Raw genomic sequence first — 23,180 nt, forward strand, 5'->3', positions numbered from 1 at the left:
AAGGAATAATTTCAATTTTCCTTTTTTTTTTTTAAGTTGGAAAAGAAAAATGAACACTAGATGTCAGTAGTGTACTCCGAATACTATCCAACGGAAGCAACTGTTGAGGTTCTCCTGAAAAGAGTGAAGAATGTCAATGTTTAGCCATCATCTTGGCATTTTTACTTTTTACAAATGTCATGAATTAGCAATTTTCCTCACATTCCTTAAAGTTATTTTAGCCCATATTTTAAAGCAGTTCATTATTATCTTTCGTCCCGGCTCACACAACCTGCACCAGGAACTTCTTGATGTCCTGATGACAGGGTAAATGGACTGTATTTATATAGCGCTTTTCTAGTCATATAGCCTACTCAAAGCGCTTTACAGGAAAGTCCCATTTACACAGTGCTGCTATTTACCGCACATTTTTCTGTCACATTCATACACTGTCGGAAGAGCCATCAGAAGCAATTTAGGGTTAAGTGTCTTGCCCAAGGACACTGTCAAGGATTGAACCGTCAACCTTTGGGTTGGTAGACAAACGACTATCTGCTGAGCAACAGCAGATAGTCAACAGGGTGCGTGAGAAGAATCACAGTCAGAAGAATTCAGTTTCTCGTTGGTATTCAATGATTTTTGTACAATTTCCCACACGGCGCAGGAGTGATCCAAGAGTGCAGACATAAAAAATCTAATTTTTGTTCTTGTGCCATGCAGGTTATGCAAGTAAAGACATGCTGACAACTCGTTCACAGTACACATCAATTAGTATTTATTAACCATCTTTTAGAGTCTCAACAGCTTTTCCTTAAATAACTTCGGTACAATGTACAACGTTCATTTCACTTGCAGCCACAAATATCAAAGATATTTACAGGTTTACATACAATATCTACATATGCCCAAGAGGCACATTCACAAGGCTTCCTCCTCTGTCCGCCAGATTAAAGCTCACATTTGGCCACAGCCTCAACAGTCATGACAGAAGTAAAAGAGAGAACATAGACAAAAAGAAAAAAGGTTTACAGGATGTACAGTTAAAACACAGTTTGTGGGTGGAAATGGCACCCAGTTGGCACGAAAGTATCCATTCATGAGGATATAAGAAACCTCTGGTGAGAAAGAAAATTAAGGCAGGAAAAAAAAAAGAATAAAGTGAACAAAGTTTTCACATCAGTTATTCGGTTGTCAGTAACAACAGGTCGAAGTCTTATGAGACTGTGTACACATTTCCATAACAATAGATATAAATATGTAAATCATATCAATTACAGGGATTGTGATGATCACAAAACATCCCAGTAGTTGCCCCAAACACATATACAATATTTACAAAGAAAAACAAACATTCCAAAAGAAAAAAAAGTTCACTTCCACACCTTCCAATCGGGAACTTTTTTTTCCCCCCACAAATATATGCTTCCCTTTTTGAATGCATATGGAGCAAAGACAGTAGCTATGGCAATGTGCATTAAAAAGGCGCGTGAATGGTTTTTAAAAATTGACTCCAACCTCATCTTCCTCATTGTTTTATTCAGTTTGGGGGGGGGGGGAGAACCCTGACAGGCTTTAAGTAGATTTAAATACCGCAAGAAGCATGACTTTTTCCAGCAAACTTGCTTTCAAAAACATTAAAATCGAAACTCATAAATATTTAAATAAAGGGTTGCTAAATTATTACCGGCAGTAGTCACCGTTTTGCTCAGTATTAAGGAAACGAAAAAGAGAAAAGAAGCTTTTCTAGTCTTCAGTAGCTGTCCTATAAATAAAAGGTAAATAATGTAATTGCTGGGTTAGTATTGCAGTTATGTGTGTGCAAACTAACTGCTTTTGCTAATGTAGTGGTTTCATTATTATGGCGGGGAACTACAATGAGCCTTTCAGACAAAAGCTGTTACCGTTTGGCCACTGGTTCCAACATTACATTATTTCTGCTTCTTTAAGAAGAAAACAAAGACAATGGAAAAAATAAAGTGGGACGGGAATGAGAGTGAAACAGGCTGACGGGTTTCAGTAAACTATGTTGAGAAACTACATTTACAAAACACATTCAAAAATGTTCAGAATACACAAATGGTCAAGTCAATGACTCGGGAACGAGGGACTAACACAAGCATCCGTTTTGAATTTTTAACCCCAAGACGGCTGATATTAGGGCGTCATCACTGTTCAAGTTTCCTTCCTCTGAACTATAAACGTTTATTTGTAGCTCAGTGCCCAAGGCCATTTGGTCGTATGAAAGAGGATGGAAAGTGTTCAGTTCCAGCGAATAGCACCAATAATGTCAACACAGACAAAACAAGATCCTACCGCATTTCGTGGTTTTGTGCAGTTTTAACTTAAATCGAGACAAACCTTTAAAAAAAGATAGATTTTTCCACTGTGCTCAAAAGTTGCATTTTATACAAAACTTAAGGCTTTTGAGATGTCCCCCATGTGTTTTTTTAGGAAGGCCACAGTGTAGCTGAAGTGATTCTTTCAAAAAACACAAGTCTTGATACGTGGAAGAGCAGCGGCGATTGAGCAAAGCAGAGTCTGTGTGATGCGACGGGCCCACAGGTCCGTTGGTCCTGCCCAGTGCAAAAATGCCAGTCGATCACCCGATTGGTCCACGGGTCATATAAAATGTCCTAGGCGATGTTGGCCAGCTCTGTTGATTCTGTCTCCGAATCGGTCTCGTTGTCCCTGTAAGAGAACAAGTGTCTTCAGTTGGAGGTTTTGCTTCTCAGACGCACAAACGGAGAGAGAGTGGAGGACAGGATTTCAAATCCACAGCCTTACCTCTGTTCCTGCAGCAGTTTGCGGTTGCCCTGCCTCCTCTCCTCATCGATCGGATAAAAGTACAATATGACCAGGCCGATGATGATGAGGCCTACGGGGGCTGCGGAAACCAGCAGCTTCAGGGTTAAATGCACTTCCTCTGGTTGCGAGCAGCCTCTGCTGATGTAGCCTGCAAAACTAAAGAAAGAAAAAAACAGTTATGAAGCTGAATACACAAGTATCCTTGTGAAATTGATTACATTCATTGTTAGGTACAGGCAAGATCCTGAGCTGAAGGTAAATTTCCCACAAAGTCACAGAACAAAAGGTCAACACTGCTGTAAAGTCAGTCATGTGATGCGTACACACACACACAACAGCCTTAATGAACTTAATCAAATGGAAAGTAAAAGGAATTCCTTGCATTGAAGAGGGATTGGAGAGCTGGGATATTTGGCTTAGCCTTATTTTGACTTTCCTCGTTTGTGTCCCAGTGTATCGGATAAAGCCCTAGCTCTCTCTCTCTCTGTGTGTGTGTGTGTGTGTGTGTGTGTGTGTGTGTGTGTGTGTGTGTGTGTGTGTGTGTGTGTGTGTGTGTGTGTGTGTGTGTGTGTGTGTGTGTGTGTGTGTGTGTGTGTGTGTGTGTGTGTGTGTGTGTGTGTGTGTGTGTGTGTGTGTGTGTGTGTGTGTGTGTGTGTGTGTGTGTGTGTGTGTGTGTGTGTGTCCATGCGAGTACCTACTCTAAACTGAGAGTGGAGATGCCCAGGGAGACTCCAGAGGCAAACTTGGTGAAGAAAACGTAGAAGGAATAAAAGAGAGCTTCGTGGCCGGTGGAGTTGGGGTTCTGCACTTGGAAATCGTCCACAACATCAGGCAGCATGGACCTGAGAGGACAAAGTCAAGAGTCAGCATTGCTTTTCACGTCCACACACATAGACGACGCTGCATGTGAAGGCTAACCCAAGGAGAGCAGGGGGTCTTACCAGGGCAGCAGAAAGGCTGCGGCCACTCCGACCCCAGCGGCGAAGGAGACAACGTAGGTGACGATCAGGTTACTCTTCAGACACACCACCAGGATCATGAAGGGAACCACAGACTGGAAAGAAGAGAATCATGTGAGACCAATTCATTTCCTAAAACGGGTCTCTTAATGGCCTAGACACCTAGGATAACACTCAACTCCTGTCAGTCTTACAGGCTTCATATGACTTAGAAGTGGTGTGCAGATGGGATTGTGGGTCTTACCAAGGTGCCAACGAAAATCGCCGTCTTTTTCCCAAAGCGAGTGAGAAACCACTGCCAGAAGGGGATGGTCAGACTAGCGGAAAGCTGCGGGGGCAGAAGAAAAACAACATTCAAATTCTGGTTAACCAGCTGTTTTGTTTTGTTTTACACACACACACACACACACACACACACACACACACACACACACACACACACACACACACACACACACACACACACACACACACACACACACACACACACACACACACACACACACACACACACACACACACACACACACACACACACACACACACACACACACACGTCACGCTGCATCAACAGTAAAGAACCCAGACATTCGGTGCATTCGCAAAATGCTTTTGGCTTCCGCTTCAGCGCTGCGGTGCAGAAGCACCTTTGACCTCTCGTGTACCTGCCAAACACAACATGACGGAAGATTATACGGCCTCTACGCCTCCTTCCCAAAGCAAACGTCAAGCCCAATGTGATGCAAAAAAACCCTTCACACAGGGGTCAGCCTAACCAATCCACAGGGAGGCAGAGGGCTCACGCTGACCCCGCAGTGTTTGACTGAGGGAAAGACAACAGCACAAAGCCTTTGTGAAACCTTTTCTACTGGATTCAAGTGAGACGAGCTGCCCACGCATCGCTTCCAACTCTCGCTGCACAGTCATCCGTCAATTCTGTGGTTTCTTACCCCGGGTAAACAAGATAATTTAATTTCCTTCTTATTTGCATGCGAGAGATTTTTTCCAACATTGTGTGCACTGGAACTAGAGTCTGAACTGAAACCACCTCATCAGCCTTTTCCCTCATGAGTCAACCATCATCATCTGTTAATGTGTCTTCATTATACAAATGGACCTCATAGGGCGAACTGTACACAACTGACCTCATTGTGTTCCTGCCAAACGAAGCAGAGGAGCACCACATGGCCACTCCTCTGACACAAACACCGCGCAGCTCTCGAAAACGACACGACACGCTTTCTGCAACGTGCCTCACGTTAGCAAAAAAAGAACACAAGGCTCTTTTTGTTTGCTGCCTTTTTTTAATGAACTTCCCCGCTGCTCTCACACAACGTGTTGCTACATCTGACCTTTACCGTCCCCCTTATATAACGCCCATTGGTTGGGTTTTGTGTAAGGTACCTTTGATCTAATGAGAGCCGAGCTTCTCAGATTAGTCTGCCGTCTCGTCAAATAACTGAAGGTGAGGATTAGGATCTCTTAGTGCCGATTAAGAGTAACATCAGCAGGGGCAGTTTCTCTGGAAGCTCAGTGTCGAAGCTTTGAAAAAGGAATTCCACTAAATAAATGTACTTTTTTGTTAAAGTCACTGCCTTGGCTCCATAATCCTTTCCATAAAGTAAAGGATCAAAGCGTGTAATCTTTTCAGCCTCTTTAACCTGTACTTTTTCACCCCGTACAATCAAGCTGTTCGTGCTACAGTCGGCACATCCTTGGATTAACTGGGCGTAAAACCTGTCAGGGACGACGGAGTCATTCCTTGATGTGTGTGGAATTACTTGTTGGATGCATGTTTATGTTGACAGGGAGACACTGACATGAAAGGAGAAAGCAAATGTGGCCCCTTCACCGTCTGTGGGAACGGGATGCCATTCAGGCGGAGCCGTCAGGGTGGACACACATCATGGAAATAGGCCACCAGGAGACTCCGCTGTCTCACCGAGTCCAGAGTGGCTTTGTGACCGGAGACAATTTATGCACGCATCCTGGGAGGCAAAGCTTTTGTCTGCACTCGGCACTTAAGCTGACGGCTTAACGTATTCCACACAAAATGGGCTGCAATTAGGTTTCAGATGATGAGGGAAAAGGCGGCCATTTCTATGGGAACACTGAAACCTAGCTCTGCGCGTCTGAAAATGCCGCGTGCGTGCACTCACCATGATGACCAGCAGAATATTCTGGAAGTCGTTCCTGAAGCCCAGTGTGGAACTGCAGAAGAGAGCGAAGTTTCCCTCCAGGAGCTAATGGGAAGAAACACACACAGTCAGATTTTACTACCTAAACACACACACGTCAGGCTGGAGACTCACAACATTTAACGTGAAGAAAAACAAAAAGATAAGCAACATAGAAAGATTTTTTTTTAAAAAGGAAGAAAAAAAACATTGGGTAGACTCAGAGTCGGGGGAGGCAAAAAACGTGATTGAAATGAAATCCATAAGAAAGTTGTGAGTGTGTCCATACGCACCATGAAAGCCAGTGAGGTGAAGAGGAAGCCCATGACAAGTTTGGCGTAGGGTCCGTGCCCCATCACAAGCTTAATTCCCTGGAAGAAAGACATGGGCTCTGACCTGGGACGACAAGACTCTGAAAGGAGGAAAAATGGGAAAAGAGTTATTAAAAAGGTGCAAAATGGCATCCAGCAAACATCAAATATGAACCTCTCAACAAGTGGAGCACCCAAAACCGTTTTGCCTGTCTGATGAATGCTTTTGTACTTCGCATGATTCTTGCAATTTTTTTTAGGGTAATATCGTCACGGTTGAATGCACTTATTGTAAGTCGCTTTGGACAAAAGCCTCAGCTAAATGAGTGTAATTTAATGTCATTTTTGGACAAATGTGTCTGTATGACATTGCTGGTCACGAGGCTTTTAACCAGAGGCCAAGTGCTTTCACGTAGCCCGTCAGCCCACGCAGCACACCATACAGCTATAACCGTGCATTCCTATTGGACAACAGCACACGCGTCAATAACAACTCTGTCACATGAAAGATGCATGTTAATCTGCATCCAATCAATGACTCGAATGACTGTCAGATTTTCAGGACCGAACTGACTATAATGACCTGCTATAGGAAATTAAAATGTAGGAACATCATCTGTTACAATTACCTCATTTGGTTAACTTATTTAGTTCTTCTTCCACAATTTTTTTTTTGCTTTGATTTAAAACTGAAACAAGGGAGTCATGAAAGTGATCGTACATGCATCTAGGGCTGAAACGATTCCGTGAGTAATTGAAAAAATGCTTTGCATCGAATCTTCGTTTTTATCAATGCAACTAACGTTGTACCGCTCAATGTGTTTCCGCACGGATGATTATTACCGTTGCCCCGCGGGCTTCTGCTGTGGACACATGCAATGAAGAAATTGCGAGCTGGCGTGGATTGCAACATGGATGAAGAGAGTGAAAACAGTGAAACAGGTGGAAGAAAACGACAGAAAGTGTCCGAAGTTTGGGATAATTTTTAAGCTGATAAAAAAAACGAAAACTCGGTAAAGAGAGTTGGGTACCCGGCACTGTAAAGGGTTAAGTTTTTTCACAGATAATATGTGCGGCGTGGAGCGAGAGAATGACATGAGAGAGAGAGAGAAAAAGGAGCGGAGCAGCTAGAAGTCAGGTGTGCATGCTAGCAGCAGATCCAATAATAAGTCTCCGTGTGTCTGTTCATCGCGCTGTTGGAGGGAAAATAAGGGGTTGGTCCCAGAGCAGACTGCTTCAGCCCTGGAGAAACTATCTCCCCGCTCACCAGCTAAGGTCCGGACGACGGGCAGGATAAAAGATCGACACTCAACACTCTCAATAAAGCTCAAGTATTTCTTGTTCGATTACTCGATTAATACATGGAATAATCGGTAGAATACTCCATTACTTAAATAATCGATAGCTGCAGCCGTACATGCATCTAAACTGAAGGATGACGGCAGTTTGATTAGGACATCAATGCTCTACCTTTTTGCTCTCTCACACCGAAGAAAAGAACCACAGCACAGAGGACATAGATCAAGCAGATGATACCGGAGGCGATCATGTAGGCCGTTTTCTGCACGGGAAGAATAAGAAAAGAAAAGGGCGACAGTTAGGGAAACATCATTTTGTTTTTCATGTTTTTCATGTGTTTGTTGTTCGCCTGTTTACCGTGTCATCCAGGGAAATGACAGGCCCCGTGTCATTGAGTCCAACGGTGTTGTTCAGGTTTGCCAAGATTTCGGCGGGTCCGGGGACGCATGGCGCGTTGGCCATGCCGACGATCTGCCCCTGGATGGCCGTGCCGACCACAGTGCCAAGGACCTCCACCGTCATCCCTGAGTGGGAAGAAACATGGCAGACACTTGGTCACTGAGGAGGCGACACACTCAAATGTGTTTTTTTGTGAGGAGATTCATTTAGATAAGTAATAGTTTTACAATGTGACTGTGACACTCACTGTACGCAGTGGCCGAATCCCTCTCCTTCTGCTCCGAGCTGATGAACATGGTGAGGGCTGAGTATGGCACATGGAAGCACTGACGGCAGAGAGAGAGAGAGAGAGAGAGAAAAAAAACAGAGAGAAAAATCAATGCAGCTCTTTGGTTCACTTCTAGTCATGTAGAGAAGTCAAAACTAGTTAAAGTAATCGTTCTGCATTTCGGGGAATTGAAATGAAAGGATTTCCTGACAAAATGTTGTGTATATTTAAGTGAGTTTGCTTCACCATGAGATGATCAAATAAAGAAGAAAAAGAACTTGTCAGGACTTTTTATAGTCAGAAGTCACTGAAGGTGCAAAATGATGTGGATGGTAAAGAAAGAATCAAATTGGGAAATCAAACATTTCCACCTTTCCTTCTAGTGCACATGTGAAACAGGTGGACATTTGCTGCGAGTGTGTGCACCGACGCGAGTGCACGTTTGAGTGTGGTACTCACAGTTTGAAGGGTCTGGAAGAGGCAGTAGAAGACAAGGTACCAGATGACTTTGCCGTCCTCAAAGGGGGGAACATACCATATGAGGAAATAGGAAAGCACAGCCAGAGGGGTCGAGAGAAGGATCCTGCACATGGACGGGGCAGAGAAAGGAGACAACAACGATAAGCTCAGTGGATGAAAACGTGATCCTACTCGAGCGTGACACACTTTTACTCAGTAAACAAACGTGAAAGAGGGGCCCATGCATTACATAAGAAACTGTGGCCATTTAATTTTTCTTTCATTCAGTCTGTGCCAACTTTTCATCAGCGGAGCTCACTTTAGTTTTCTCACTTATGTTCCTGGTGTTCACATAACATGAAACAGGGCGAGCTTATGAGGAGGCTGGATCTGAGGGATATGAGAAGATGTAATGTTGAGGATTGCTGCTAATCAGGAGAGAGGTTGCTGTCCAATGATGTGTACGGTTTTCTCTGTTTGATCGTTCCATGGGACGTGCTTTGAGGTGGACTAAATAAACAAAACCAAATTTGCCACAAAAAAACAGTTTCTGTTGCATAAATGACGGTCTCTGACGTGTGCGAGTCGACAAAGGCTTCAAAATGCTCATATGACCGAAAATGTGCTTTACTTTAGTCAACACACCCGTGCCATCCTGTAGTCTGCCTCCCCCGTTTCCTTGCACATCCAACATTGTGTCAATTCACCATGAAGTCATTTTAGGAGAAATAAATAATTGCGTGAGTGGATTTTCTTTCCATGGTCACTTCCTGACCTCCGTTCGCCTTCCTTCTATGGTCCCGTCGACGCTCTCCAATTAGGTATGAGAATGTGCGTGCGACCACCCCTCTGATGTGATAGGGAAAAAGGAAAAAGGAAAAAGAGCCGGGCTTGTGGAACAGGAAGCAGCCCAGGGCATCTGGTTTGTCCATCTATTCTCTGCAGGCATTGTTATCTATTCATCGGATGATTCGTCTTCATCAGACAGGATATGAAATCAAGGGTCATATCGCAACTGACGGCCAGCAACAGCATGCAGGTCATTGCCGTTAGAAAATGCAGTGACGCAGCTTCTTGCCATGACCGCGGCTATTATTCGGCCAAAGTTTGAGGAGCAGCATGAGCTGTGTGAGGACAGGAGTTACAGGAGGAGCGGTGTTCAACGAGTTCTCTCGGGCATGTGATGTAATTAACTGTACACTTGGGGAAAGTGGATCTAGGTGTGTGCAGGGAGTGGTGTGCAAGTTAAAGCAGATGTTCTATCTGGTGAAGACAGCACACTTGGGATTGCATTTTTCAACGCTCGTTTGTGCCTCGTTCGGGCCCTTCACTTGAATCAGTGAATTTTCGCTTTTTCTCGCGTCCTGAAACATGAATGAGACGGGTGTCAGAAGCAAGGACAAAATGGCGGATGTCAAATAACATCTTTTTCAGCGCACGCTGTTCTTGAAACGGTTTGCAGCGCTATGCTAAGACGCTGTGCTTGCAGGGCTGCAGTGACACAGGCGGCTGGCTATAAATGTACTGTCCTGTTGCACATCCTGGAATCGGGTTTAAATGTCCTCTGAAATAGCCGTGCTGACTCGGGGGGGGGGGGGGGGGGGGGGGGGGGGGGGGGGGGGGTGTTAGCAAGACTTTGGGGTGTCAAGTGTGAAAGCTGAATTCATTCTTATGACAGCCCTCATGAGGTTGCGCATGTGAACGGCTGTAATAAAAAGAAGAAATTTGCGCACCGTTTCTGGTTTAGAGGCCTTGACACCAAGGTGTCATTGCTCAACGGAAACTTGTGAAATCTGAGAAATAGGTAAATGTGAAAATGTATGTGGGGAAAAAAGCCTCCCTGAAATGAAATGGATGACATCTAAACATTAATAGATGACATCTAAACCTTCAACAAAGTAGAGTCAATTTTAAACTCTTATATTGACACATATTGACAATGACACTAAACTTTCAGTGTTGAAATAAATGAACGTAGATGCATGTTCCGGTGAAGGTGGAAAAAAACCAGCTGTCTGTCACTTGCGACCGCTCCTGCGGCTCTGCAGCGACAGTGACACTCATTCTGCTCGCTCCCACACCTTGAACTGTAGTAACCCCACGAATTCCACAGCCACTCTTAAAAAAAAAAAATCCTAACAGGCCCTTCTGAGCCGACTCTATTGGCCGAGGCCGGTGGTGTGTTGTGGGCTGGACCAATGAGAAGCTGCCTTGACTCGTTCTCCCCTCCCCCACTTCCACAACACAGAGATTTTGAAATGGACCTGCTCCTCTTCTCATCCGCTGGCATCATCAAGGCTGAACTGAGCGTGATGTGACCAAACATGCCAGTCATTTCTCGACCGTCTCCTCCCCCTACACCCCCGCCACAACCACAACCACAACCACACCCCATTTCTGACTAATCTTGCAACCTTGTGACCTTTTCTGATCTGGGTGAAATTATGACACAACAAAACATAAATCTGATGAGGCTTGATGCATCGGAAAAAATTCTGTATAAACACAGGCTCTGCAACAATGTATAATTTCAAAATATTAGACATTTGATTATGCAATAAGAAAAAACAGAGGATATTTTTTCGATTTCAGCTTTTTCAGTTACACATAATCCCCCTGCTAACACATATAAATCTTTATTAATGTAAATACACAGTGGTTGTTATGAGACAGAGTTGCTTTTAATGATCTAAATTCCTGATTGTTCCGCAAATTCCATAACTAGGAGCCATTTCAATATATTTTGCAAATCTTTAACTGCCATAGCCTCATTTTCATTACCAAAGAAGGCCATTAGCAGGGACTGCTAACCAACAGCTGAGCTGGATGAGAACTCCTTTGCGCACTAAAATTAATTCTGCAGGTGTTCTCACTGGATGCACCCACGAGGGAATATTAACACCGGAAACTGAGGTGGGAACCACCAGGGATGTTTGTGGCTGCGTTCATCTCCCAACTGTGCTCCTCAGAGTGCGCATGGTTTCAAAGGCAATTAGGGAGATTATATTTTCAATCAAGCATCCGTGGTTCACATCATAAAGCTGCCATGACCCTCTCAGACATGTCCCTTTCCCTGTCAAAGTCTCCTTTCTTGTTCTTCAATGTGCCCACCTATGACTGAAGGAACAGCAGCTCTACAACATCCACAGTGCTGACAAGACACTGGCGACCACTTCAACCAGCTGCTCACACCGACACCCGACACCGGGCTTATCTCTTATAATCATGTGAATTATACCCGGTCGGACACGGACAGAGAGCACCAGGAAGGGGCTGCAATATTCTACAGGGAAGGAGCCGAGGACAAAAGTCCCAGTCCCAGTCCCTTAACTGAAATAACAGCCATGTAGGTTGCTCGGAGATTCAGAGGCTGAGATGTGGGGGAGGGGATACGGCGGCTATAAAGAAAAGGGTCAGTAACCTTTCCGTGGAAAAGGGGCCTGAAGCATCATGGGTGTCACACCCGCAGAGCCTGACTGCCACACACTACGACAGAGATTATTATGGAGGCTTCACAGTGAGAGGCCAAAAAATAACACCAAGATAGTTGCCGTGTTTCTTTCTTTTTTAAAGTCTGAATCAAAAGATTATCTCAAGGGGTTAATGAGACAACTTTAAAAATGAGCTCTCTTTAATCACACATACACAGATTCCAGTGTCAAGAGTCCCACAGAGGAATTCCTTCTGAAATATGGGTTGTGTGCTTCCTGTAAGAAGCCCACTCAGTAGCAGGCAGTAGTTATATTTGTCAAAGCCATGCCAAAGGCCTCACTGTGGGAAAGGCCCCACTAGCTACAGGGACATCTTATATTTGTTTAATCATAAAAAAAAGGCTTTGCCCTTTCGGCTGAAGTGATCAAGCCTGGACCATTTCAACTAGAGTCCCTTTTCAGTTAATTATTTTAGTGTCAGCATGCATCGGCTGTGTGTGTGTATGTGTGTCTGAGGAAGGGAGAGGGGAGAAGGAGCTTGAAGGAACACGTACCCGGTTAGTGCCACGAGGAAGCGGTACTGCAGCATTTGCAATAGCATGAACTACATTAACTCCTCCTGGGACATGACGCTGGTGAGTCCGGGCTACCCCAAACACTGACACATGTACAGTATATGTCCGGAAAACTACCACCTCGAGCTCTGACTCAGTAAAGATGACAGCAGCGCCATGTAAACTTCAATGACTCATGTGGGTGAAAAAGAGAGAGCGCTGCAGAAGAAATGACAGATCTGCTTTAAAAAAAGCTCTAATACGCAGATCTACGAATCAAGTCACATTATCAAACTGCTGGGTAGGCCTACCAGGGCAGCATGCGTCCAAAACGTGTCCAGGGGCTTCGGGAGACCAGGAATCCCACCGTGGGGTCGGTCACCGCGTCCCATGCTCGGCCCACGAACAAGATGATGGAGGCGTAGAAGGGATCGAGCTGTGAAAGTAACGGACACAAATATTAGTGAAACTGTGCCAGTGGGTCTAAGTCTAAGGCAGCACGAATGCTGCGCTCCTGAACTGTACAATCTGCACCATGCTGTGTCGCGCAGTAGACTCTTAATCAACTATCACGGTGGCCGGACAAAGCTAAACCCTGGGAGTCTGTTGACTTACACATTATTTTGGCCTTAACACTCAGATTAGTGTCAGATCCAATTAAAGCGGGCCGCTCCTCACTCCTCCTCTGCATTTTTTCAGAAACAAACCCCGCTAAGCCTTTTTGTACAGCGGAGCCCAATCACAGAGTAAATGATGGAAACGAAGAGAGAAACCTTGAACCACCTCTTCACTTTGTCCCGTTACAGTCAGACCCTTTGTTGTGAGCTTTGGCGGTCACAATGTCCCGAATGCAACCCTTGTGAAAGAGGTTGCTTTGAGGGTACAGCCCCATACCCTCAGGCCTGTAAATGCCACCTCACAAACTGCCAAAGTACCTTAAAGTACGGCCGTCCTTGAATGACAGCGGGGTCGGCTTTATTCAAGACATTGTTATAAATGTGACACTAAATGTCCGGACGGTTTTCAAATGAGCTCGAGCGACTCACCTGAGCAACGTCCAGGAGATAAATCTGCAGAAAGAAGCCCAGGGCACACCCAGTGATCTGGTAGGGGGCTCCGCCGACTGCATAGCACAGCTTGTTGCAGACCGACAGCCTGTTCCTACTCTCATGCTGGGGAGAAGAATAAAAAAAACAGACACAGAACAGAAAACACCAAATTAATCGTGGGAATTGATCGTACATTGAACCCTAAAAGTGGAGTCCGGATACGGATGCTTGACACACGGGCAGATGCGAGATATGTCCGTCTGCTATAAAGAGAACATCTTACAAACAAACACTCACTTTAAGGCATATTATGGGTTTAAAAAAAAAACTTTGGGGAGAAAGTGTCCTGAAGTTATTGGCAGCCGCGCAAAAACCTTATTCAGGCCTTGGCAGGCTATAGCCCACATAATGATAGGAGGGGTTACATTTGCAAACTCAGAAATAGGAGTTTAATTTGCAATAAACCAACATGCTTTATAGCACCAAAACCCTCCCCCCACCCCTTTTTTTTATAAATATGCAATTTTCTCAGTTCCTATCATCTAGTACTGCCTTTTGATCTTTACTTATTTCTGACTAGTCCGATTGAGACGATACCACGTGTTAATGCCTCGCAAAGAATGTGGCCTAAATTCTTAAATCAGTCTTACGAGCCAGAAAGTGCAGCTGACAAGAAGCTAACCGTGACGCAGCAGAGTTGGCAGGAGTCTGGGGGGCCGCCACTGGGAAACAAGAATCACTTGGTTTTTCTAACAAGAGCTCATCCTTCCCCATCTTCTTTTGCGTAGATGTAAGAATTCCGTCTAACTCTGAACAGGTCTTTTGATAGCGACACAAATCATTGGCGAATAGTGCCGAGGCATGGCAACACCACGGTGCCACTCACTGGCCTGGACTTGACTTCAAACTCAAATGGATTGCTGCCAGTCTGACCACTGCTCTGGCCGCTGTTGCCCAGAAGGGTGGAAACACACCCTCCTTCCCGACCAATCAAGACGTTGTGTTTGGTTCTGCCTAACCTGCCCTCTTTTAAAGTGGTCAAAGATGTTGACCGCTGCCGTTAATAGCCCCAGACAGAACTGTTTCTAAACAGGGTCCGCCTGAGGGAAAAAAGACCTTGAACTGCAGGCACATTTCAGTGTTTTTCTGCAGATTACACACGACGAAGAAACCGGGACCCTAACCCGTCTCCGATCAGACCACCACACACAGCATCGCCTGTGACCTCGGCTGAATAAACCGGCCTGTCTTGTCGTTACACCCAACCTTTGTTTAAGGTGACAACACCCCCCCCCCCCCCCCCCCCCCCCCCCCCCCCCCCCCCCCCCCCCCCCCCCCCCCCCCCCCCCCCCCCCCCCCCCCTTGGCTGAAATGTGACACCAGAACCCTCCAACACACAGAAGCAATTATTAAAATCTGTAGTGATCATGCACAATAGTCGGCCTCGCAGAACTTGAGCTTTTGGTTGGGGGGGGGGGTGGGATTTAGGTCACGTCCTGGCGGCGGTGATCGCAGGGTCTCATGGATCAAACGTGACCGCACCATGTGACGTTTCCACATTCGCCCTCAAACTTAGCAGTACAGCTGAGAGCTGTGGGGTAAGTAGGGTAATGACCAAATGATTTGTGGCTGGCAGTGAACATCAGGAGACCAACTCTTTCTCACTATGTAGAATTCTCCTAAACGTGTTCTACGTATACAAAGATTATAAACGCCCTCATTTTAAATATACACTGCAGTGAGTCTGCACAGCACAGACTTTTTTCTCATGCACCCATCACAGGGATGTATCTGTTCTAATGTCACTATCTGTCCACGTGGCAACATGAAGCGATCCCCTCACTTTGCAACATGAATTCTCATTACGCCAGGAGGAGTTGTGTGTATGTTGATGTCTTCTGAAAAGAACAAGACTGGGTGCCTCTCATTCCGTGTGTTTACTGAGGATGAGCTGCGTTGCTTTGTAAGCCCGACGTGAAACAATGAAACAGTCCCCGAGCAATAATACCCCATCACCGTAAACCGGTCAGAGGCACGTCCCTGTTATGGGTGGGTGGGTTGTTGTTGTTTTTTTACAAATATTAAACATTTTGTAAATAAATTTTGGAGTCCAACTGCAGTCAGACGTGGTCAAACACTTCTGAGTGGTTGACACTGGGAGAGGACAGATGTTGGAAGAGGCTCTCACTCAGCAACGATGCTCTGCCTGCTCCCCTCGTTATTGTCTGACACGTCGCCTTCCGTCGTTGCTTCCTGCTGCATTCACATGCTGTGGGAAATGTGGGAACAACACGGGAACTGACTCATAAATGCACTCGATTGTTCCAAACAGAAACAAAAAATAAGCAGCGATTTCCTCGAACAGCTCGCACGACTCTTGGGAGTCACATGAGGAAACTCGTCGGCGACAGCTTGCTGTTTTTCACCGTAACATTATTTCGTTATTTCGGAAGCAGACAATATATATTTACAGTTTATAGCTAGTCCCCCCCGCCCGGGTGGCAGGAGCAGGCTTTTGAGAGCAAGCACGTGAACGCAGCATTGTCGTATTGACCGCGAGGATGGAGGATGCAGCGTGGCCGCCCCTGGCCGCGGGTCGAGGGGTCTGTGGCACAACCACATCTCCAGTTTCATTCCAGAGACAGGTTGGTGCAAAAATGACAAACGCCAGCCTGAACCGTCTCGTGACAGGAGGGTGAAAGCGGTTGATTTATTGGCAGAAATTAATGTTATTATTAAATTTCCTTAGGTTCGTTCATGGTGTATTTTTTTTTTTTGGGGGGGGGGGGGTTGACGGAGCCACTCCTGTGTCGGGACGTGACAATGAGCAAGGCACTCCTGTGAAATGTCGTCATACCGCTGCGTGTGACCGACCCGTTCAAACATCCACACGTCACAGATTCCTGCGACACAGCACGCGATTGTTTCGTCGCCCAACAACGAGTGCCACATTCGACAAAAAAAATTAAATCACAACAATTAAAGAAAAAAACCTGTGATCTGCAATCAGACGTGAGAGCAACGAGGGAACCCACCTTCCTGGCGAGCCTGATGCCATCCGCGCTGCCCGGCTTATTTAACAAACTGCTGTTGGTGTATTGTTCGCCTCCTTCTCCTTTGGCCATAGCAGGGGGGAAAAAATGGGCACTTTCTTTGGTTCAAGTAGACTTCTTAATTTTTCTTTTTTTTTTTGAATAGGAAGGAAAAAAAACTCCAAATGACAAAAACGGCACAGTCAACGTGTGAGGAAAATCACGTCCGAGCGGTGGCGGCGTCTGTGTGTGTCTGGAGGCGTGAGGGGATGCGCCGGCACACAGGCTGCATGTAGTCATGTTGAGAGCGCCCCGCCCCCTTCCAACGTGCCGTTCACCCCATCTTTGCCCCGCCCCGCCCCGAGGGCGGGTCACAGTCGGTCATCCTCACGTTTCACCTTCTACGTCGAGAGTTGATTTACACACGCCGACCTCCACATACAGTTACTGTATTCCTATACTGGCAGCCATTACTTCGTTCTTTTTTTTTTCGATAATTATTTTATTTGGTTTAAAGCTACAGTGTGTAATATTTAGAAAAACGTATTCACAAAAATTTGATATATTGTCTATAACTATGTGTTCATATATGAATAATCACATGCTATAAAAAACCAATTTTTTTTCCTGTCAACTTTGAATGAGTTAAATATAGTAACATTAGGGGGACCCGACCTCCGTTTATGTCGCCGTGTTTGCTACGTCGTGTTGTGCTGCGTTCCGATTCCACTGCGACTCGGGAGGTCGGGAAGGAAATCACCACTCGGACTTCCGAGGTCCGAGTTCCGAGGTACAATGGAACGCAGCATTAAATGCGGTAGCAGAAAACGGTCCAGAATACGTCGCATTCACGTTGAATTTCCAGCGCCGCGGGAATTAGCGGTGAGCCACCATAAAGTGTCCCCTGCCGGGTGCTCAGTTGGTTGCGGTTTGCAACTTTACCACCAGATGCCGCCAGAAAAGTACAAAAAACAACAAAATCATACATTCCCTCGTATTGTCTATTCCATCTGCTTTATTTTCGTCAGCCTGTGATACTTTTTATGTATTGTTATTATTTTTTTCTGTTTGTCTGAAAGGGTTTCAATGGAAATCCAGATTTTTGTGATTTTGATCGATAGATTGATACATTTGAATTTATATCATAATTATACTACCTGTGTTTCACTGGTAACTGCAGCTTTTGTCTGAAATATTCACCAAAATCATTAACATTTAAACTTCACAGAAATGTTGTTCTCTATTATCTCCTATTGTTGTTAAGTGAGGTGTAAGGTCACTACACACACATCATTGTGCATTATTCTGGATCTCTCATTTAGATATATGAAGATCTTTTGCATAAATTGTGTACTTTGGCAAATAAGCCGCTCCACGGTGTGTGTGTGTGTGTGTGTGTGTGTGTGTGTGTGTGTGTGTGTAACTCTGTTATCTCTGGTCAGTCATGCATTTCAACCTTCATAGTATGTCCTGCAGCCGTCTGACCACCTTCTTCTGCGCTGACCATGAACGAAGACGGTTCAAAGTGACTGTTTTAACTTCTTTTGATTAGGATACACATTTAGTCATGGCTGCTAAATGGAAGCATACACAGGATTCCTTGTGTGGTACAACAACAGCTTGTCTTACATGGCTAGCCAGAGGTTACCTACTTGGTACCTGAGGGTTTCTCAGATTCTCTGACTCAGGTCCTTATTTGCAAAGCGGCATTTTTGCTTTGGCAGGAGGCTGTGCATCTATATGTTCCCATTTTAGCCGAGCACACATACCATGAAGCCTCAAGTATACATACGTATGCACTAAGCACACACCACCACTTGTCTGAATGCTCATCTGTGCGTCCGTCAGGAACCTTTTGGATTGCCTGTGACGTACGGATATTTGCAAAGTTCACTAATGATCACACATGCACCGTGGTCTTTTTCTCCACACATACTTCAGGGCAACTCGCAGAGAAACGAGCGCACACACCTGCCTCCACCCCTAGCGCAAACTTTAACTTACAATGCAGCTGTATATCTGACACGCACACCTATTTGTTCATACACACACACACACACACACACACACACACACACAAATCGATGTGTCAAACAGCAGATTCGACTAGATGTTATGGCCCGGCTTCAGTTGTATTGGTGAATTCAAATGACAGCGGTCTCAGCTGCGCTCACCTTTGTGCTCATTTCAGTGCAATTAAAGAAGTTGTCGTAAAGTCTCCGGAGCAGAGTAAGCGGCTTGTTGCAAAGTGCTGTGTGCATGTTGAAATATTACTGCCAGTAAAAAATATCATCTGGCTGTAAAGGCCCAATTTTGCACAAGAGGAAAAAAAAAAAAGGAATAAGACGTTAAATCAAGAAAGGGGGAAACATCATTTTTCGTAAATTGTACAAATAAACAACTCACTAATATGAGTGAACTTTCAGGCAGTTCCAAAGAAAATACTTTTCCTCTTGCAAAAGGAAATGAATTCATCCACAATAACAGACAGTTGCTCAATTCTGTACACTCAGGTATAGAGCCTTACTTGGTCTCATCTTATAATACCAGCGGCTTACGGTGGAGAAAGTTGGCTAATGTTAGGTGACTTGAATGGTGCAGTGGAACTGACCTCGCCCCAGGGTTACTTCATGACACCTTTGTCCTTGGGCTACTGTTACACCAGCTTTTTTTTTCCAGAATCACGTCATTTTCAAGCAGGCAAAGTCCAACTGTGTAACTTTTAAAAGAAGTAACACTCTTTCACAACTGAAAAAGTTAAAATACAGTTGAAGTGAAGCACAGCTGTGGTCCATAATATGTAAACATATGGCAGCCATAGCCTCAATTGTTCTAATAGCTTATAGCTAATGTTAGCAAATGTCAGCTAACTTTACGTAGATTTTGTGAGACGCACACTACTGTTACGCTAGCTTTTTCCATCATCATAAATTAGTTCCTACTATTAAAAGTTAGACTTATAGTTCCATTCACACGTCTCAATACCCAAGTTGTGAAGTCACTGTTCTGACTTCCGACTTTGGTGTGTTGTTTGATGTGCTTTGAAGTCAGAATGTGGGGGGGGAAATATGGACGCTGTAAACACAATGTGTTGTATTTAAGTGTTTAGAGCTTTTTTTAAAAAACCTTGATACCTCTTCCCAATATTTGCATAAAAAACCAAGAGCAAAGAAAAATTATGAGGTGTGACAAGTATATCAATAATTTTAAACATTTGCACGTTCATTATAAAAAACATCTCTATTGGCTAAAAAGAGGCTGTTCTCCACCAAAAAAACCAACTAGTTAGGATGTTTTTGAAGCAGCGTTTAAATGACGTATGTGGTTGTTTTAAAGACTACAGACCTCTAGTGGTAGTTATGTACACGGCCGTTAAAGCCAAAGTGTGTAATTTTTTTACTTTTCTGGCGGCATCTGGTGGTAAAGTTGCAAACCGCAACCAACTGAACAACCAACAGGGGACACTTTATGGTGGCGCACCGCTTATTCAATTTCCGGGTTCCGGCAGCACTGACATTTCCACACGAATGCGGTGTATTCTGGACCGTTTTGTGCAACCGTATTCAACATGACGCAGCCAACATGGCGACTTCGGGTCGGGTCCACCTAATGTAACTATATTTAACTCATTCAAAGTTGATGAAAAAACATTGGTTCTTTTGGTGATTATACACATACGACCATGGACAATATATTGTTTCTGTGAATACGCTCTTCTAAATATTACACACTGTAGCTTTGCATGAATTTGCTTTTATTCTGTAAGTTAACTGCAATGTCACCCTAACCATCATCCTTACCTTAAAAAGTTAATTAACCATGCGTTATCAAGCAAATCAAGCCCCACGATGCTCTGAAGCGGAAAGCATAAAACCCACCCCACCCCCTTTTTTTGCACAGTTCTTGCAAGTGACAACCACCGTGAAGTCACCGATTGTTTGTGAACTGCTCTTTTAAACGCTTCAGGTTTAGTATTTTAACCAGCGCCATCTTGTTTTTTTTGGAACCAGAAATAATCACAATTGGAGGATCGTGGGCTCTGTCTGACTGAGAGCTCATCCACTGCACGTCCACCTACATCTGCAACTATGCACCTATTGGACAGTTCTAGCTGTCAATCACACGGCAACCATGTCACAATGCATACAGTGCTTTATCAGCTATTTTACTTTAAATGAGACAATAATAATAATAGCATGCTGTATTGAAGAAGACTTGAAACTAGAGATTTGAGTCCATTAACTCCTCAGGAAAATGTTTACTGACGTTATCAATCAAGTGAGAAGTAGAGTAATTTCCTCATAGACTTCTTTTGTAGAAACAGACTTCTATTTGCAACCAGTGGAGTCCCCCTCTGCTGGCCTCTTGAGAGAATACAGGCTTCAGGCACTTCTGCACTAGCTTCACTTTTCAAACCAGGTTCATTCATTCATTCATCGTCTACCCCTTAATCCATTTAAGGGTCGCGGGGGGGGGGGGGCTGGAGCCAATCCCAGCTGACATTGGGCGAGAGGCGGGGTACACCCTGGACAGGTCGCCAGCCTATCATAGGGCCACATTTTTTTTCAAACCAGGTGACTAAGTTTATTTTTATATTCAGTTTATTGGCAATCTACAGTCTATTTAGCCTCATATTGTGCATAACTGTCATTTAAGCAAGGAAAAAACATCTGCTTGTAAAGAAATACACACATTGTACCGATGGCCTGGGCACTGTTTATCAAGTTGATCTAAACCGAGAGTGTCTATGTCGAACTGATTTGTAAAACAAACTCCCTTGCGTTTTTTTTCAGGGAGACATAGTCTGTCCACTTCATCCCGAGAGACACAACCCTGATCCAACAGGATACTTTCCCATGGATCACCTTACCCGACCCATTTGTTGGATACAGAGAAAAGTGGCCGCAGAATTTAAATGTGTATTCTCAAAGGAACTGCTGTGAACACCCTGTGTATGTAACTTGGAAGATGTATTTACAGTTGACAGCCGTTCGATTTGCCCTATGGTGCTTTAGTGTTTGAAAAAGAGGCCAAGCAGTGACACAATTAACTGGAAAAGTGCAAGGGCACAACGAATACAGGCTTAAGTGGTTTGGCACGAGTGAGTGTGTGTGTGTGTGTGTGTGTGTATGTGTGCATGTGCGTGTGTGTGTGTGAGTGAGTGCACTTTTAGCTTTCACTTCCACCTGTGTTGTTAAAGTCAAAACACTTGTCGATGTACATCACACTGGCACTTGTGAGGTCACTTCTGTTACTGTGTACAAGTTGATGTACTGTCTTTGTTGTTTGTGTATATGCTGTACACGAAATGTTTTTGTGTGTAATGTGCGTGTGCATAAAGCCTCATGACTGTTTGTATTTGTGGCCAAACACTGTTTGTGTGTTTGTGTCTGTGTGTGTGTGTGTGTCTGTGTGTGTGTGTGTGTGTGTGTGTGTGTGTGTGTGTGTGTGTGTGTGTGTGTGTGTGTCTGTGTGTGTGTGTGTGTGTGTGTGTGTGTGCGCGCGTTGCAATGCAATGAATGCTGGAGCTGTCCGAAAGGTTGGGCCTGTGTGTGTCAGCCAAGCAGAGGTTATACATAGCTACAGGTGGGATGGAAAGTCAGGACGGAGGAGGGGTACACCCACAAACACATACAACTGTATGAGGGGACTCACTGGGCAAGTGAGGAGTAAACATGTTCTTTGCGTCCAGTAGTTCAGATATTGTGAAGTGAAGGAAGTCCTTTTAATGGGAAGCATTTTTCTTTTACCTTTCTGGGTCATTAATCAGTTTGGATCAGTATCTGAAAAGAAAAAATAATGCATAATTCAACCCCTCCGCCTATTTTGTAAGATTTCAACGTCCGCTACGTTCGCCTTAGCTTAAAAAAAAGTGGACCGCTGAAAGCTATAAAATGTGACCCATATGTTTTCTGCGAACCAGAGCCACCTTGACTTGGCTACCAAGGCTCAGCAACGTGTCTCTGATCATAGTTAATCTCCAGAGCAATAAAGGAGATGAAACCAATTAAATGGATAAGACTTTTTTTAAACTGTGCACGACCTGTTGTGACTGGCCTGAAAAGCTCCCTTTCGTTTGCCTTCGCCCACACATTCGTGCTTGTTTGTGCTGACACGAGACTATGAAGCTGGCACTTTGATTGTAGGCAAACTGATGCAGGAAAAGTCCACATTCAACATAAGAGTAAGCGGCTTGTTGCACAAAGAGTGGTGGCCATAGAGAGTTTTCTAATGGTGTTCTTATCCTCCTAATGTGTATATTCAAATTTGAAGCATTGATAGTTAAATATCTAATGTGTTATTCGACACATATTTATAACTTCATATTTACATAGTAGTGCTCTATTTGAGAGTCATACCCATCTCCCGTCACATGTATGATTGTAATCTAAACAGGCAAATGTGTTAGAGACTGTGCCCCGTAATCACCACATATCTTACTTTGAGTTTTGATCTGA

General features: G+C 44.5%; 1 protein-coding gene and 1 long non-coding RNA gene across 2 annotated transcripts; one reads left to right on the forward strand and one right to left on the reverse strand.

The window, feature by feature from the left end:
• Positions 1-730: 730 nt before the first annotated feature.
• Positions 731-16,996, reverse strand: mfsd2ab (major facilitator superfamily domain containing 2ab). Its single transcript, XM_035633730.2, has 14 exons — positions 16,726-16,996; positions 13,688-13,813; positions 12,953-13,077; positions 8,657-8,780; positions 8,177-8,255; positions 7,888-8,054; positions 7,702-7,792; positions 6,214-6,332; positions 5,903-5,986; positions 3,988-4,071; positions 3,726-3,838; positions 3,483-3,626; positions 2,764-2,940; positions 731-2,667 (listed from the first exon to the last, which is right to left on the reverse strand). Exons 1-14 carry the CDS (start codon positions 16,813-16,815, stop codon positions 2,613-2,615), a joined length of 1,578 nt encoding a protein of 525 aa, XP_035489623.1. The 5' UTR covers positions 16,816-16,996; the 3' UTR covers positions 731-2,612.
• On the forward strand, positions 16,041-22,075 carry LOC118310634. The gene is made up of 2 exons (XR_004793821.2): positions 16,041-16,335; positions 21,516-22,075. It is a non-coding gene; the product is annotated as an uncharacterized LOC118310634 (long non-coding RNA).
• The last annotated feature ends 1,105 nt before the right edge of the window (positions 22,076-23,180 follow it).

This window comes from Scophthalmus maximus, chromosome 5, assembly GCF_022379125.1.
Source record: "Scophthalmus maximus strain ysfricsl-2021 chromosome 5, ASM2237912v1, whole genome shotgun sequence".
Taxonomy (NCBI): Eukaryota; Metazoa; Chordata; class Actinopteri; order Pleuronectiformes; family Scophthalmidae; genus Scophthalmus; species Scophthalmus maximus.